The sequence below is a fragment of the Trametes versicolor genome (assembly GCF_000271585.1).
Source record: "Trametes versicolor FP-101664 SS1 unplaced genomic scaffold TRAVEscaffold_1, whole genome shotgun sequence".
In the NCBI taxonomy this organism is placed as follows: domain Eukaryota; kingdom Fungi; phylum Basidiomycota; class Agaricomycetes; order Polyporales; family Polyporaceae; genus Trametes; species Trametes versicolor.
In genome coordinates this window covers 3,009,687-3,024,623 of record NW_007360321.1, presented here as the reverse complement: position 1 = coordinate 3,024,623, position 14,937 = coordinate 3,009,687, and the positions used below count along the sequence as shown (strand labels likewise).

The 14,937-nt window shown below is 58.9% G+C and overlaps 4 protein-coding genes across 4 annotated transcripts; 3 read left to right on the top strand and 1 right to left on the bottom strand.

The window, feature by feature from the left end:
- Positions 1 to 4,857: 4,857 nt before the first annotated feature.
- On the top strand, positions 4,858 to 6,147 carry TRAVEDRAFT_110539 (DNA breaking-rejoining enzyme; the record flags this gene model as incomplete). The annotated part of the gene is made up of 1 exon (XM_008034875.1): positions 4,858 to 6,147. One exon carries the CDS (start codon positions 4,858 to 4,860, stop codon positions 6,145 to 6,147), a length of 1,290 nt encoding a protein of 429 aa, XP_008033066.1.
- Positions 6,148 to 7,104: 957 nt separating this feature from the next.
- Positions 7,105 to 9,316, bottom strand: TRAVEDRAFT_159304 (aspartate-tRNA ligase; the record flags this gene model as incomplete). The annotated part of the gene is made up of 7 exons (XM_008034874.1): positions 7,105 to 7,597; positions 7,653 to 7,776; positions 7,834 to 8,224; positions 8,278 to 8,587; positions 8,644 to 9,006; positions 9,073 to 9,220; positions 9,273 to 9,316. 7 exons carry the CDS (start codon positions 9,314 to 9,316, stop codon positions 7,322 to 7,324), a joined length of 1,656 nt encoding a protein of 551 aa, XP_008033065.1. The 3' UTR covers positions 7,105 to 7,321.
- A 332-nt stretch (positions 9,317 to 9,648) lies between these two features.
- On the top strand, positions 9,649 to 11,312 carry TRAVEDRAFT_109115 (uncharacterized protein; the record flags this gene model as incomplete). Its single annotated transcript, XM_008034873.1, has 5 exons — positions 9,649 to 9,760; positions 9,966 to 10,204; positions 10,275 to 10,496; positions 10,555 to 11,102; positions 11,156 to 11,312. The coding sequence occupies 5 exons, from the start codon at positions 9,649 to 9,651 to the stop codon at positions 11,310 to 11,312; spliced, it is 1,278 nt and encodes a 425-aa protein (XP_008033064.1).
- A 590-nt stretch (positions 11,313 to 11,902) lies between these two features.
- TRAVEDRAFT_68472 (uncharacterized protein) lies at positions 11,903 to 14,885 on the top strand (the record flags this gene model as incomplete). The annotated part of the gene is made up of 3 exons (XM_008034872.1): positions 11,903 to 12,082; positions 12,137 to 13,372; positions 13,431 to 14,885. 3 exons carry the CDS (start codon positions 11,903 to 11,905, stop codon positions 14,883 to 14,885), a joined length of 2,871 nt encoding a protein of 956 aa, XP_008033063.1.
- Between the last annotated feature and the right edge of the window lie 52 nt (positions 14,886 to 14,937).

Below are 14,937 nucleotides of genomic sequence, written 5' to 3'. Positions count from 1 at the left end.
TCGGGAGTACAAGTACCGGAACTTACGAAGTTCCGGAACGAGACTAGAGAGTCGGGGGGACAGGAGAGGGGAGAGGTCGAGAGCGGAATAGAAGACAAGCTTAGGAACGTAGTTCGGGGGTCGGAGGTTCGGAGGTTCGGAGGTCGGAAGTCGGAGGTTCGGAGGTTCGAGGGTAGGAGGGAATTGGATAAGTGAACGAGATATCCGAACTGAGTAGCTAGTACAATCCAGTCCGGTTTAAATACATAGAAGCCTAATTGTTCTCGGAAACAATAAGAAGTACCGTAACGGAAAGTCCGGGACTTCGGGATATAACTCGTGTCTGAAAACAATAAGCCTTTTGTCTAGGTGAGTGTCTTGGCGCAAGGCGCCAAGAAGGAAAGGTCTAAATGGAAGAAGTCGGAATAGAGTCGGAAACTGGTAGTTCGTACGGAGGTTCGTAAGTTGGCACCGGGGGTTCGGAGGTTGGGCGCACGGGATGTAACACCGTGTCACCGCGAGGCGAAGCGGATAGCAAGGGCGATAGCAGCCAAGGCTTTGATCGCGCGAAGCGAGATTTTAGACTGCCAGAGATCGGGGTCCGCGACTCGGGCGAGGAACGCCGTGTCGCGATAGGCGCATAGCAGGCGCAGCGCAGCGCAACTCGAGAGGGAAGAGTTGATGCGAGATCCGCGTGCGATGACGACGCGGACCAACGCGCGCGTGGGCAGAACGCGCGCGCGGTGGCCAGCCGGGGAAACGAGGACTCGGAGTCCTGTTTTGATTCGTCGCACGCGCCGCCCTGCTGGCCGCCCCCGACGCTATGCCGAAGCATACATTGTGGTCGTTGAAGAAACTTCCGGGCGTCGTCTGCAAGACGATGAAATCCTTATGCGGCAGCCGCTGTCGTAACTCTGATGCACCACACGCCGTACGCGCCCAGGCACCCCTTATGCACCAACGGCCGTACGTTAGCGACTAATCTGACATAAGCGTCGGAGATTGTATTTGCCCTCCAAATGCGGTAAGAGGCCCCGGGAGAGGCTGCAGGGCCTGTTATCTCAATAGATAACAGGCGCTTTCTTATCTCTTTGGCCACATTAGGCAGGCACTTACTGATCTAATCCACAGGGCGCTTTTTTCGATTACACCTCGCCCAAATCAGGTAGGTGGCCCTGATCCTGGGGTGGACCACCATGCAGGGGTACTCCCAGCTCCTCTAGCTCACTCAATATTCGTCAGATTGACTTCGTTTCTTTTGCAGTATATGCGCATTCTTAGGGAGAACAGAACGCGCTCATTACGTCGTAAATCGGTTGATTTCTGCTTGTGCTATGGGGCTTACTGATGTTCTACTACAGCGAACGGAGTTCGTCACGTTGTGCCGCCGTTTCGTACCGCATCAACACGCGAATAGATGCGTTTGGAAGGTATGTACTATATCTCTCGGACGAATTCCTTCGCGCGTGATTCGATGGAGTTCTGGCGGCGCTGCAGCTGATGCAATGGGGGAGGGCTGCATGCTGCAGTTTCACCAGATCTTCACCAAATCGCTTCGTTTCTTTTGCAATGGGTGCTAATATACTTGTGTTATCTGGGTGTAGCATCCGCATAGGAACGCGCGCACTCAGGACTGGTTGAAGGACAATATACTGCTCAGCCACAGCCCCTTTCCCAGGTCGATCGCGCGCCAGCCAATTGGCGTATCGCAACGCGAAATACATCTTCTGAAAGCTGTGAACTGCACCTTCCAGACGATGTATTACACGTTGCGATCCGACCGCTGGTCGTTCCGGGGCAAGGTGGGCCTTCTCCTGCCTCACATACACACTCTCTGCTTATCTTTGCCCTTCAATGATTTAGAAAACCGGGTTTTCACGCTGAGGCATATATACACAGCGTATAATATGAGCCTACATGGATATGGGACCCTGTTAAGGTGCACAAAACGAAAATTGAGCTGGTTTTTGGACCTGTGAGTGGAACATGTCACCGGCAGCCAGGATTGTACTTAAATGCCAATCGCTTTCGCAGGGTAGTGTATGCATACCCTCTGTACATGATACCAAGATTTCAGCCTTATCGGCGACCAGGTGAGCGTGCTGTAGGCTTATCAGTACGGAGAAAGATCGCTCATTTGCACTCAACTACTGCCCAGGTCAAATGCGATATCTACCAGGCTGGAAACCCCCTGAAAACACCTTCACAACGAGCCCAAGATCGTAATTTTAGGTGAGGAAGTCGCAGAGATGTCAACTCATTAGTGTTGCAGGGCTCTCCTGCAGCAACCCTAGCTGCGAGCACAGAGAGATATCAGCACAGCCGCCCAGACCGTCTTAAGACGGTCTGGGTGATAGGAGTGCTGGAGCACTGTCTCGGACATAGCTCGCTTGTTTCTTCCTCAACGTTTATGAAACTTTGTACGTGTATAGTGCTATGTACTCGCTACTAGAATATGCGTTTTATAGGCTATTTGGCGACGATTTGCCCGCGGGAGTGATCATCTAATGTGGTATGGTGCAAACCGCGCTAGGGCATCATTTCGTTGCCGATCGCTCTACAATTCTACACGTCCATGCATGTACAGTACGGCTATCAAACGCAAAAAAGAGCGCCGTGATTGAAGCATTTACTGTGGCTGCACACGCGTTTTTGCCAGAGCTGTGCAGAACATATGTATATTGTGTCCTATGCTGCAAACACATCCTAGTAGAGCATTGAGACTCACAATATACGCTATTAGGCAACATATAAACAGGAAAAAGGCATTACATAGCTGCTGTAGCCAAGGCACATAGATGAATCAAGCTATAGAGGGGACAGGGGACCAGGAGGATATATACCTTGCCCCGGAGCGACCAGCGGTCGGATAGCGGCGTGTAATGTACCGTCAGATAGGTACACTCGATGGCTTTTAGGAAATGTAATTTGCGTGGCAATCCGCCCAGCGGCTGTTGCGTGATCGTCCTGGGAAAGGGGGTGTGGCTGAGCAGAGGATGCTCCGTTGCGCGGTCCTGAGTGCGCGCGGTCCCGCTCAAATGGAACCCCCTAATTACACATCAAAATTAGCACCAAGCGCAAAAAGAACGACGCGATTTGGGGGAGATCTGGTGGAGCTGCAGTATGCAGCCCTCCCCCCACTGCATACCGTGCAGCGCCACCGTATCTGCACCAAATCGCGCGCAGAAGGTCTCGTCCGAGAGATATAGTACATACCTTCAAAATGCGTCCATTTTTGTGTCGACGCGGTACGAAACGGGAGCGCAACGCGCAAAACCGCGTTTCCTATAACATGATATCAGCTCTCTTGATACTGGCACTACTACTGCACCGTTCACCGTCTAAAGTGGCGCGTTCTGAGCGCCCAATAAATTCGAACGTACTGCAAAAAGAACGAAGTTAATCGCATAAGAATAGAGCGAGCTAAGGCAGGTGGGGGTACCCCTGCATGGTGGTCCACCCCAGGATCAGGGCCACCTACCTGATTTGGACGAAGTGTGATCGTAAAGAGCGCCCTGTAGATTAGATTAGTAAATGCCTGCCTGATATGGCTGAAATGATAAGAAAGCGCCTGTTATCTATTGAGATAACAGGCCCTGCAGCCTCTCCCGGGGCCTCTTACCGCATTTGGAGGGCAAATACAATCTCCGACGCTTATGTCAGATTAGTCGCTAACGTACGGCCGTTGGTGCATAAGGGGTGCCTGGGCGCGTACGGCGTGTGGTGCATCAGAGTTACCACAGGAGGTGTATGCGGGGGCCACACCGGTATGTTCCGATACGCGGCGTCAATGTCGAGCAACGCGACTCTCGTGCCCGGCGGGGCGTTCGCGATCTTCGGGATCTGTCAGAACGATGGACCCCCTCGTAGACATCCTCGAAGCCGAGGGGTGCGGAGCCAACGTAAAATGGGTCGACGACCTGTTTAACTTCGTATTTCCCATCTCGGGGACGTGCGAGGAAGACTGGGTGTACGGCCACAATCTCGAAACGATCCTGGAGATCACAACTCCTTTGGGAGTGCCTTGGAGCCTCCCGAAGTGGCCGAAAGGGCACGGGTTCTCGGGGGAGTACACGGGTTTCCTCTGGGAGATCCCCGAAAAGCGCGTATCACTTCCCGAGGGGAAGCGCGCAAAGTACTTGGCGAAAGTGATCGCGTTCCTGGACCTCGTTTGCAACGGGAAACGGATCGATTACAAAACGACCGCGAGCTTAAACGGAACATTATCTCACATTACTTTCGTCTACCCGCAGGGCCGCACGTTCCTGACGAACCTCTGCGCGTTCATCGCCGCATTCGGAACAAAACGCGCCGTCTTCAAGCCGCGTTTCCCAGCCCCTTCCGTGATCACCGACGTCAAGTGGTGGCGCCGGACACTCGAACAGCCCGGCATCTACCGCGACCTCAGGCCAAGAGGTGCGACCCAGGACTTGGACATCTGAGTTGACGCTTCGGAAGCGTGGGGCATCGGGCTCGTCGTAGGCCACGAGGCGGTGGGGTGGAGGTGGACGCTCCCCCTATCGCAGTGGAAGAACAACGGCCGCGAGATAGGCTGGGCGGAGATGGTGGGAATGGAACTCGCCCTCCGTTACCTCGAGCAACTCGGCGTCTCGAACGCAAGCGTCCTCGTCCGAGGGGACAATAACGGCATGATCGGCGCGATCGAGCGCGGCCGAAGCCGGAACTTCCAGGCAAACGCGTCAATCAGACGCATGGAGGTGATTGCCATGACACATAACATCCACGTATCACCCACGTACGTGAACACGAAGGTAAACCGCGCCGACCCCGTATCTCGCGGCATACGGGTCGTCGGTTTGTCCCCCCTACCTGTCTCATTTTCGCTCCCGCCGGAGCTCGAACCTTTCCTGCACCTCCATGCGTGAGGCGGGGAAGGGAAAAGCGCGGGCACGTGCCAGCGCGCACGCGAAGAAGAGGGTAACGTCGTCGGCCGGTAGGACACCGGCGATCGCGAAGCCCTCGCCGCCAATTCTTCGTGTGCGAAAGCCTCGGAAACCGAAAACAGAAAACCAAATCACGACCTCGAACTTCAGACCGCATGTCCTCGCCGAGGACCGACTCGCCGCGTGGCACACGCCATTCGGCTCAGCATTCCGTTCCACCGCATCATCATTCCTACCGAAAGAAACTTCCTCCCTCCTCTTCTCGACCATGCTCCAGGCGATCGAACCGAAAACCCGGAAAAATTACGGCGCCGGCCTCCTCCGATTCACCCAGTTCTGCGACTGCATCCACATCCCCAAAAAGGATCGGATGCCCGCGAACGAAACGTTGCTCGCAGCTTTCATCGCCACATGGGCGGGGAAAGTCGCGAGGACGACTACGGACTCGTGGCTGGCAGGCCTCGCGTTCTGGCACACGCTCAACGGAGCGCCCTGGCACGGCGATCGGATACTGCGCACGACTTGCCAAGCTGCGGGGAAGCTCGAGCCCGCGAAGCTGGCGAAGCGTCCACCGGTGACGCTCGAGCACATGCACGCGCTACGCGCGGGCCTCAACTTGAGCAACGCGTTCGACGCGGCCGTGTACGCCACCGCGTGTTGCGCCTTCTGGGGCTGTAGACGCCTGGGGGAACTGGTCATCGGTTCGCGGAACGCGTTCGACGCGGCGAAGCACGTCGCGCGGGGCACCACTGTGAGCTTCAAGGAGCTTCCCGGCGGCGCCAGGTACGCCATTTTCCACATCCCGTGGACCAAGACAACGAAGTTCGCGGGCGCAGACGTCGTCTTGACCGTGAACCCGGACCCCACGGAACCGGCGTCCGCGTTGCGCCACCATCTGGTCGCGAACGCTAGCGTTCCCGCGACAGCACCCTTGTTCAGTTTCGAAACGGACTCGGGGGCATGGGCGCCGATGACGCGGGACTGGTTCCTCGACCGGTGCAACGAAGTCTGGAAGGCAGCCGATCTCGGGGAGATCTCGGGGCATTGCTTCCGCATCGGCGGGGCGACCGAGCTGCTCCTCCGCGGGACGCACCCGGACATCGTAGCAACCCAGGGGGGATGGAAATCACGTTCGTTCCTCGAGTATTGGCGAAAGATAGAAAGCATACTTCCCCTGTTCATTTCCTCATCGTTTGACAAGTCTCGTTTAAAGCTCGTAGAAGATTCAATGACCGCGTTCAAGCGCAAGTACGGACCTCGATAGAAGTTTTTTCACCAGCATACACCGTGTATCAGTAATCCAAGCTGATTGTTTTTTATTAATCGTTACGATAGACTTCAGCTCCGCAGTAGGGGAGCCGTGGCGAAGCCACGCGGCGGGCGCGCGAGCCTTGGGCTCGCGGCGTCTGGCGAGTCGCGCGAGGCGTTGCGCCACGGCTGTGTGTGGCTCCGCTGTACGGTGGTGAGCCTTCGCACATCACCTCGCGCTCAAGCGGGTTGTTCGGACGTACGTGCGGTCTCTTTCCGCGGGTTTCGCAGCGCGCGCGGTTCGGAATTCATCCGTCCGCGGCGCGCCCGAAATCGCGGTCGGCCCCGTCGAGTGGGGTCACGTGACCTCCCCCGCACGCCGAACACACGCTTCCCCCCCTACTGCGGGAAACTAGCACTTAGCCTCGCGGCGGTTCTAGATTCCCTTCGTCTTGTTACGGAAACGAGAAACCTCGCCGACGCGCGGGCCTCAGCGGACCGCCAACTTTGCGGTCGACTCCGCCGTTTCTCGTTTCCTCACAGCTCTGACCCAGTCTCACGCGCTATTAGGAAGCGAGGGCGCGGGGTCGTCTTCGCCGGCGAGCGCGGGGCCTGCGCTGAGGGAGGGGTCACAGAGCGGGTAGCTGTGCGGGCAGCCTGCGAGCTGGTCTGTGGCGGATCGCGCGGCGAAGGTGGGGGCGGAGTGGATGTACATCGCGGGGTCTTGTGATGGGTATGGGCGTGGCGGTCGTGTCGAGCTTGTGGCGTGAGGGAGGTTAGGGGATAGCGCAGCCCGCCGACGCAGGGGCGAGCTCGCGGGGGTCAAAGGAGGGGGTCGCTAGAGGAGGTAAGGAGGACGCACGGAGGACGGTCGCGAGCACATATGTTCGCTCGGTCCGAGGCGAAGGCGCGGCGGCTGCGGCTGGCTTCTGCTCGCCGTGCACCGGAAATGCCAACAAACATGCAGCGCGCGGGCAGGCCCTCCCGAGGAACGGCGTTGGATTGTTTACATCATTGGTACATGTACTTACTACACTGCTGCTCGACGTCACATCGCTATGTCTTCACACTCACTCTATGTCGGCACGCTTCTCTCCCTCCGCCCGTCTCGGACCCGGAGCATTCCAGCCCGGGCTCGCATCGATCGGGGAGCGGGGGAAGGTTGCGCGCTATCGCCCGGACGCACACATCTAGGGCTCTAGCCGCTTGGGGTCTCTGGGGAAGAGCGATGCGCGGCGGATGTTGTTGAGCTTGAGGAAGAGCATGAGCACGCGCTCGAGGCCGATGCCGCCTCCACCGTGCGGCGGGCATCCGAGCTTGAACGCCTCGAGGTACGAGCTCATCGACGCGGGGTCGACACCCTTCCCGCGCATTTGCTCCGCGAGCAGCGTCGCGTCGTGCACACGCTGAGCTCCCGAGAGGATCTCCTCGCCACGCATGAAGAAGTCGTACGAGTTCGACACAGTCTGTGAGAGGTGTGATTAGACAGGTTTTGGGTGATTAGGCGGTGTGGAGACGTACCGGGTCCTCAGGGTCGGGCATTGTGTAGAATGGGCGTAGTGCCATGGGGAACTTGTCGATGATGAAGTAGTCGGTGTCGTACTTGGCGCGAACGAGGCGGCCGAGACGCTTTTCGTTTGTCGTGCTGGACACGTTCACTGTCAGCCTCAAACAATCCCATATCATGCAGCGGCCCACTCACTCGATGTCGTCGAGGTCCTCCCGCGGAACACCGTCCTCGACAAGAATGTTCACAGCCTCCTTGAACGACAGCTTGAGCGTGCCCTCGGGGCCCTCGCGCCACTTGAACTCGTCCGCGGGGAACTGCTTGCGCACGGTCTCGATCTCGCTCGCGTACTTCTGCTTCAAGCTGCGGAACATATGCAGGAAGAGCCCGTCAAGCAGTTCCATAACTTCATGATAGTGTTCCTCGATGGCCATCTCGAGGTCGAGCCCGATGAACTCCGTCATATGCCGGTGCGTGTTCGAGTCCTCCGCGCGGAAGACGGGCCCGATCTCGTATACGCGCTCGAAGTCTGCTGCGATGGCCATCTGCTTGGCCAGCTGGGGGGACTGAGCGAGGAACGCCTTGCCTGGATGCGGCGCTGTGAGCGGTGGGGTTGCATGGTGGGTCTGGCGCACTTACCCTTGAAGTAGCTGACCTGGAACACGGACGCGCCGGACTCCGTGGCGGCGCCCTGGAGTTTGGGGCTGTGGATTTCGATGAAGCCCTTGCCGTCGAGGAATTCGCGGAAGAGGTGGCCGATCCCGTGCTGGAGCTTGAACACGGCCTGGTTCGTCTGTGTCCGGAGGTCGACGACACGGTTGTTCAGGCGGGTGTCGAGAAGGACGCGCTTGAACTGGACGTCCTCCGCCTCGGTCTCCGCGGGTTCTGGCCTGTTTGCGTCGTCGACGGTGAACGGCAGAACGGTCTCTAGTCCGGAGATGAGGTGCAACTGAGCGCATTGCCCGGTTAGTCATGACTGATGAAATGCTGCGCGATCTGACTCACCTGGGTGAGGTGCAGCTCGACGTCTCCCACTGTAGCGCTCTTGATAATCTCCGGTGATTTCTTGACCACGCCCTCTGCGAGCACGATGCTCTCGATTTGGAGGCCTGCAGCCCATTTCGCCATCTGTTTGCTGACCTTTTCGGGCGCGACAGAGAGGAGCGCTTGCACGGAGTCGGTGCGCTGGCGGAGGTTGAGGAATACCATCTTGCTGCCCTGTGCGCGCGAGGTCTGGACCCGTGCGCGGAGGAGCACCGTCTGGCCGTCCATGGCGGGGGTGAGGGCGGCGATCTGCACGCGCTCGCGCCTTGGGCGGGATTGTGACTTGTTGAGTGGGAGCTTGCCATAGAATTCGGTCGCGTAGTCCTGTATGGTTGACGAGGGCGCGGTCAGCGGACGTTCAGAGTCCTGAGTACTGCAGCGGGTGCTCACGACATCAGCAGCGGCTTTCTGCGCATCGAGCTCCGCCTGTTTGGCAGCCTTCTCTGCAGCCTTGCGCGCCTTCTCCTCCTCCTTTGCGCGTTTCTTCAGCTCGCTCTTGGACGGCCCCTTGGGGGCCTCTGCGCCCTCTGTGGCGGCACTTTAGCCGAATTTGAGTATGAGGTTTGTGCACGGGATGTATGCGTGCTTACGGTTGTTCTGAGGGTGGGTTCTGGATGGGCTCTGAGTCGGCCATGGTGTATGCTGTATGTGAGGGCTCCCAGTAGTGTTCCGAAAGATTTTATAGAACAAGTGTGAGTCTAGCAGCGCTCGAGAGTCGAGTCGAGGACAGTCAAGTTATCTGATCTAGCCGCGTCCTGGGGTTAGGAGATCGCAGTAAATGGGGTTAGGGTCTTGCTCTAGAGCCCGCCCCGGCCGTTCTACCGCCACCGTGCGAAATCAGCTGAAGCCGACTGCCCGGACTCAGCTGGCCTGCGCTTCACTCCGGGCTGCAGTATATACCACCACCTCTCCGCTTTTTCTTGCTCTCCACTCCCCCCGCTCCCCCTTCTCCCCATCGTCGTCGTTATGCAGGCCATTGCCCGACCTCTCGCGCGCGTTGCGCCCAAGCACGTCCGCTACACCGGCTCCCTTTCCGCTTGGTCTGCCGTCCCGGCTGGCCCCCCGGATCCTATTCTCGGTACGTGGCAGCTCTTCCTACCCCGCTGTGCGGTATATCTGCCGGAGAACCGTTCTGTCTCTACTGAGAACCCCCTATACGCGTCGTGTGTTCATGCTGGGTCGTGGGCGTGCCCAAAAACACATCGCCTGCTTCCCCACATTCCCCACATCACGCGTCTATAATCGCTTGCAGACGGACCGCTGACCGCAGCTCCCGCCACCAGGTGTCACCGAGGCGTTCAAGGCGGACAAGGACCCGCGCAAGATCAACCTCGGCGTCGGCGCGTACCGGGATGAGAACGGGAAGCCGTACGTGCTCAACGCCGTGAAGAAGGCGGAGGAGATCCTCGTCCAGCAAAACCCGGACAAGGAGTACCTCCCGATCACGGGTCTTCCCGAGTTCACCCAGGCTGCGGCCAAACTCGCGTACGGTGCCGACAGCGCGCCCCTTCTGGCCAAATCTGTGCGTGTTGCCCGTGGTCAGAGCCATTGTGATGCAACAGCGGTCTGATGCCGGTGTGCGTGTTCGCTAGGTTGCGGCGACGCAGTCGATTTCGGGCACGGGCGCCCTCCGCATTGGCGGCGCGTTCCTCGGCCGCTTCTACCCTCACTCCAAGACCATCTACCTCCCGAACCCTTCGTGGGGCAACCACACCCCCATCTTCCGGGACTCCGGCCTCGAGGTCAAGACCTACCGGTACTTCGACAAGAAGACCGTCGGTCTTGACTTCAAGGGCCTCACGGAGGACCTCAAGGTGAGCGGGCTCTCTCGCACATACTAGGACCTTTATTCACGCGCGTGCGCATCTTAAGAGCATGCCCGAGAAGTCCATTGTCCTTCTCCACGCTTGCGCCCACAATCCGACGGGTGTGGACCCCACCCCCGAGCAATGGAAGGAGATCTCGGACATCGTGAAGGAGAAGCAGCTCTTCCCCTTCTTTGACATGGCGTACCAGGGCTTCGCGTCTGGCTCGACCACGCGTGACGCGTTCGCCGTGCGGCACTTCGTCTCCGAGGGCCACCAGGTCGCGCTCTCGCAGTCGTTCGCCAAGAACATGGGCCTGTACGGCGAGCGTGTCGGTGCGTTCTCGCTCGTCACCGCCGACCCCGAGGAGCGTGCCCGCGTCGACAGCCAGCTGAAGATCGTCATCCGGCCGATGTACTCGAACCCGCCGCTGCACGGTGCGCGCATCGCCGCGACGATCCTGCGCAACGAGGACCTGTACGGGCTCTGGGAGTCCGAGGTGAAGCACATGGCCGGCCGCATCATCCACATGCGCCACCGCCTGCACGACAACCTGGTGACCCTCAACACTCCCGGCGACTGGCAGCACATCAAGCGCCAGATCGGCATGTTCAGGTATGTATCATCTTAGTAGCCTTTGTGGGGTCTCGTCTCACATATTCGGATAGCTTCACGGGTCTCACGCAGCCCCAGACGAAGGCGTTGGCGGAGAAGGCGCATATCTACATGACCGCCGACGGCCGTATCTCGATGGCTGGCCTGAACGCCGGTAACATCGACTACTTCTCGGAGAGCGTGAGCAAGGCGGTCAAGGGCGAGCTCTAAGTGCGTCCTGTGGGTGAGATAGAGTCTAGACGACCACTAGATGTCCGAGCGCCGTGAGCTAGAGGACGGTGCGCTTTAGACGAGTACCGTTGCTTTGTCTATTGGTAAAATGCGGCTAATGGAACGGTTGAGTGGTTTGACACGCATTTCCCCGCACAAGTCGTCGCCCATGCTTCGGCTCCTGTGATCGACGGTGCCGGCCCAGACAAGCAGGCTTTCCGCCCGATCTGGCCTGCTCCCGCCCCATGTTCGGGCGTGCGTTAATGGAAGAGCCGTCATCTTTTGACAGGTATGTGCTTATAGGCGCTTCCTTGTGTTGAAGGTTGAGGAGGATCGGCGGAACATGTCCGAGAAAGGCAGGTGTCATAATTGAAAGGCCAGTCCGTTCCGAGACAGAGTCCTCCGCCGTCCTCCCGCACCCCCGCCCTCCTTTTCTCTCGACCACCACCTTCCTTTCTTCAGCCATGTCGTCCCCACCCTCCTCTCCCTGCTCGCCCCGTCCACCTCACGTTCCTTTTTTCCCTGGCGCGTGGCCTAATCTGTCTCAGGAGAGCCTCGATCCCGACGTGTCCACTGCCTCCTTTCCCGTCATGTCCGGTGCTCGAAATTACGACGCCCTCAGCGACGCGGCACGCAGGCGATGGACATATACGGGCCCGGGGCAGTTCACCGTGCCGGTGTTCTCCGCATCTCCTACCAGCCCAGACTTCGCACCTCTCACCGCGAGCGCGTCGCACAACTCCCGAATGTCTGGCCTCACCGATAATACGGTCGGTCACAGTCACGTGTGCGACGTGAGCATGGACTAACAGATGTGTTGCTAGCTGTCCAGTCCTGCCTCGAGCGCACTCAATACACCGGAAATGACGAGGTGGACGACTCTTCCCGCCTCTCCAACGGAGAGCAATCACCTTCGGGCGTCCTTCGGTGCCGGTGACGAGACGCAATATTCGCCGAATGCCTTCACGGGGAAGAGCGGAGCTCATGCCCCTCGCTATGAAGCCGGGGTGCCCCTGGCGAAGCAGTCGTCCTCCCCTTTAATGCGCGATCGCTATGGGTCTCCATCCCTAGACGCTCCGCTCCTGAACATCATCCCTGGTCTGCCCCCTCTCAAGTTCCCTCTCCCGGTGTTCTCGTCGCGCCACGGACGTTATGATTCTCTCCCGGCACCACCCTCCCCGTTGTCTGAATCTTGCTCGCCACCGGCCTCGTTCACCATCCCGTCCCCGAGGGAGGAATACTCCCCGTCGTTTTCTCCATCAGCTGCTCCCTCGCCGTCTAGCATTGCTACAGATTTCTTCCCTATAGAAGAAGCGACTCCCCAGCCTTCACCGCAGCTGACTATCCCGTCTCTCCCCTCGAGCACGTACGTCTCCGACGCCGATTCGCTCATTTTGCCTCCCTCCGAGAGCGCCGATGCTCATGTCCGCCCCACCTTCGTGCACGCCTCTACGTCGGCCTCACAAATGGACGCTTTTGCGTTAGCGGCTGCCGTAGCCGCATCACCCTCACAGTCGTCCCTGTCGCTCCCAACTTCATTCCAGTCACAGTTCGCCTCCGGGACCTCCGCCGCCTCCTTCAACACGCCACTAGCCTCGCCAGCTCGGGTAGTCCGCCCCTACGCTCCGCGGCAGCCGTCATGCACAACGCAAGCCTCCACAGGCCATCGCGCCGGGACTACTCGTAGTGTTGGCTTCGCTGAGCTAGTGGCCGATGACGATTCTGATACCCCTGGAATTCGGTCTCGCGATCGCATGGACGAAACCCGGTGGCGGCGCCGCTCTGCCCCGCCACCTATCGTGAGGCGAAGTCCTCGCCCTCTGGTTTCCAAAACAATCAGCAGCAGGGTGGACGTTGGTTCGTCACGAAGGCTTCGATCTGCCAAAGAGCCGGTGTTGGGCAAGATGCGGAAAATCGGGGAACGGATACGAGGCCTGTTCAAGAACAAGGATGCCAGTCCGGTGAAAGCAAGAAGTAGCGGATTAGATCCTATTCAGCCCGCCCTCGCATACGGGCTTATGACGACGACGACCGCCGTTACGAATGTGGAGTATGAATCCGTAAGTCACACTACTCGCCGCTCATATATCCTAGCCTGAACTCATATTCCCGTGGCAGGAACATCCTATCCCGGCACCCAGTCCCCGGGCCAAGATGATGCGGAATCACCGTCGCTCCCTTCCCTTGCCATCTCTTCTTCTGCCGTCGAGCGCAGAGAATATTGCTTCGGCAATATTTAAACGTCCGTCTGCGCACCGTGCCGGTAGCTCTTGGCTCCCTCAGGAATCTTCCGAGGATGCCGAAGAGCTTTCTTCGCGAGACGAACGGTCGTCTTACACTCCCACTCATTCCCCTCGCACACCGAGGCCACGGCGGCAACGCAATGTCACCGCAGACCAGATCGAGGAAACCCAGGCGACGGCGCAGCCTGGCCTGAAGGCGAGAAGGTTCTCTTTGTCCTCCGCCCTGCCCAAGTCACGTCTCGACTCGCTACGTTTGACTATGCTGCCCCGTCCGAGTCCGCCTCTACCCTCGATGCCCTCACATTCTTTTCACGACAACGTTCCTCTATCCTCATCGTCACAACTCGCAGATCGAACGCCATCAGCCGATGAATTCGGCAGCGGCTACTGGGGAGAGGAGCTCCCAAGTGTCCAGATCACCCGCGGTAGCCCAGATCTCTATTCCGTCGATGCTTCTCCGAGGAGAATGCGCACTCAAACGGCACCCTCAGCCCCCCAGATCTTCCCAGAGGAAGTAGACACGGTTAATACCACCCCGAAGGCTAAGCGACCTCGCCGGTTTTCCCTGTCTTCGATGATGGCAAGACGGGCATCCCGCAGTCGTATCGGCGGGCGGACCTCAATGCTGCCAAGTGCTCATATACCCCCAATCCCCACCAGAGCTGTCCCAGATCAGCCTATCCGTCGGGCGCGCGGAGACACGATCACGACGATCACGCAGGGTGTCCCTTTCGACATGGTTCAGCCCAGGCACGCTCTCGGCGACCATGTCGATCCCTCCACAGACGGCGTCCCTGGCAGTTACAGTCGGTTCAGCGTATCCTCTACCATCTCTAGTTCGCATACCGGATCCGCCTACTTCGACGCCCGGGAGCAGCTCAGCGAGGACAATCACCATTCTAGCTCTGATGCGGACAGATCTTGCTCGCCCGGGCTTGAGTCCGACCTAGACAGCATGAGCTTTGCGCGCACGCCCGAATACTGCAGCGGGACGTTCAGCTTCAGATCCAGCGGAGACCGCCCCCGCTACCTCGACACCGACGAACTCTCCATCCCCGGCTCCTACCACTTCAAACCGAGTCTGGTGGGCAAATGCGCGAGCACCAGTGCTGTCTCTCATCTGTTCAGCGAGCGTACGAGCGCTCCGGTGAAGACTCTGCGGTTCAGCCCGAGCTTGAGCCTGTCGTTCGACAGGTCGTGGTCGGACGACGGAGAGGGCGACGATAACGAGATTGGGATGATGGACCGGGAGGAGGACCGCGGATTCATGCGGGCACTGGGGTTCGAGTTCGACGAAATCGCGCGGAGGGTTCGGGAGGAGCCAATCTGACCTCGGGGTCGTGTATACGGCCGGGACCAGGACATCGCGACCGACTATGTGT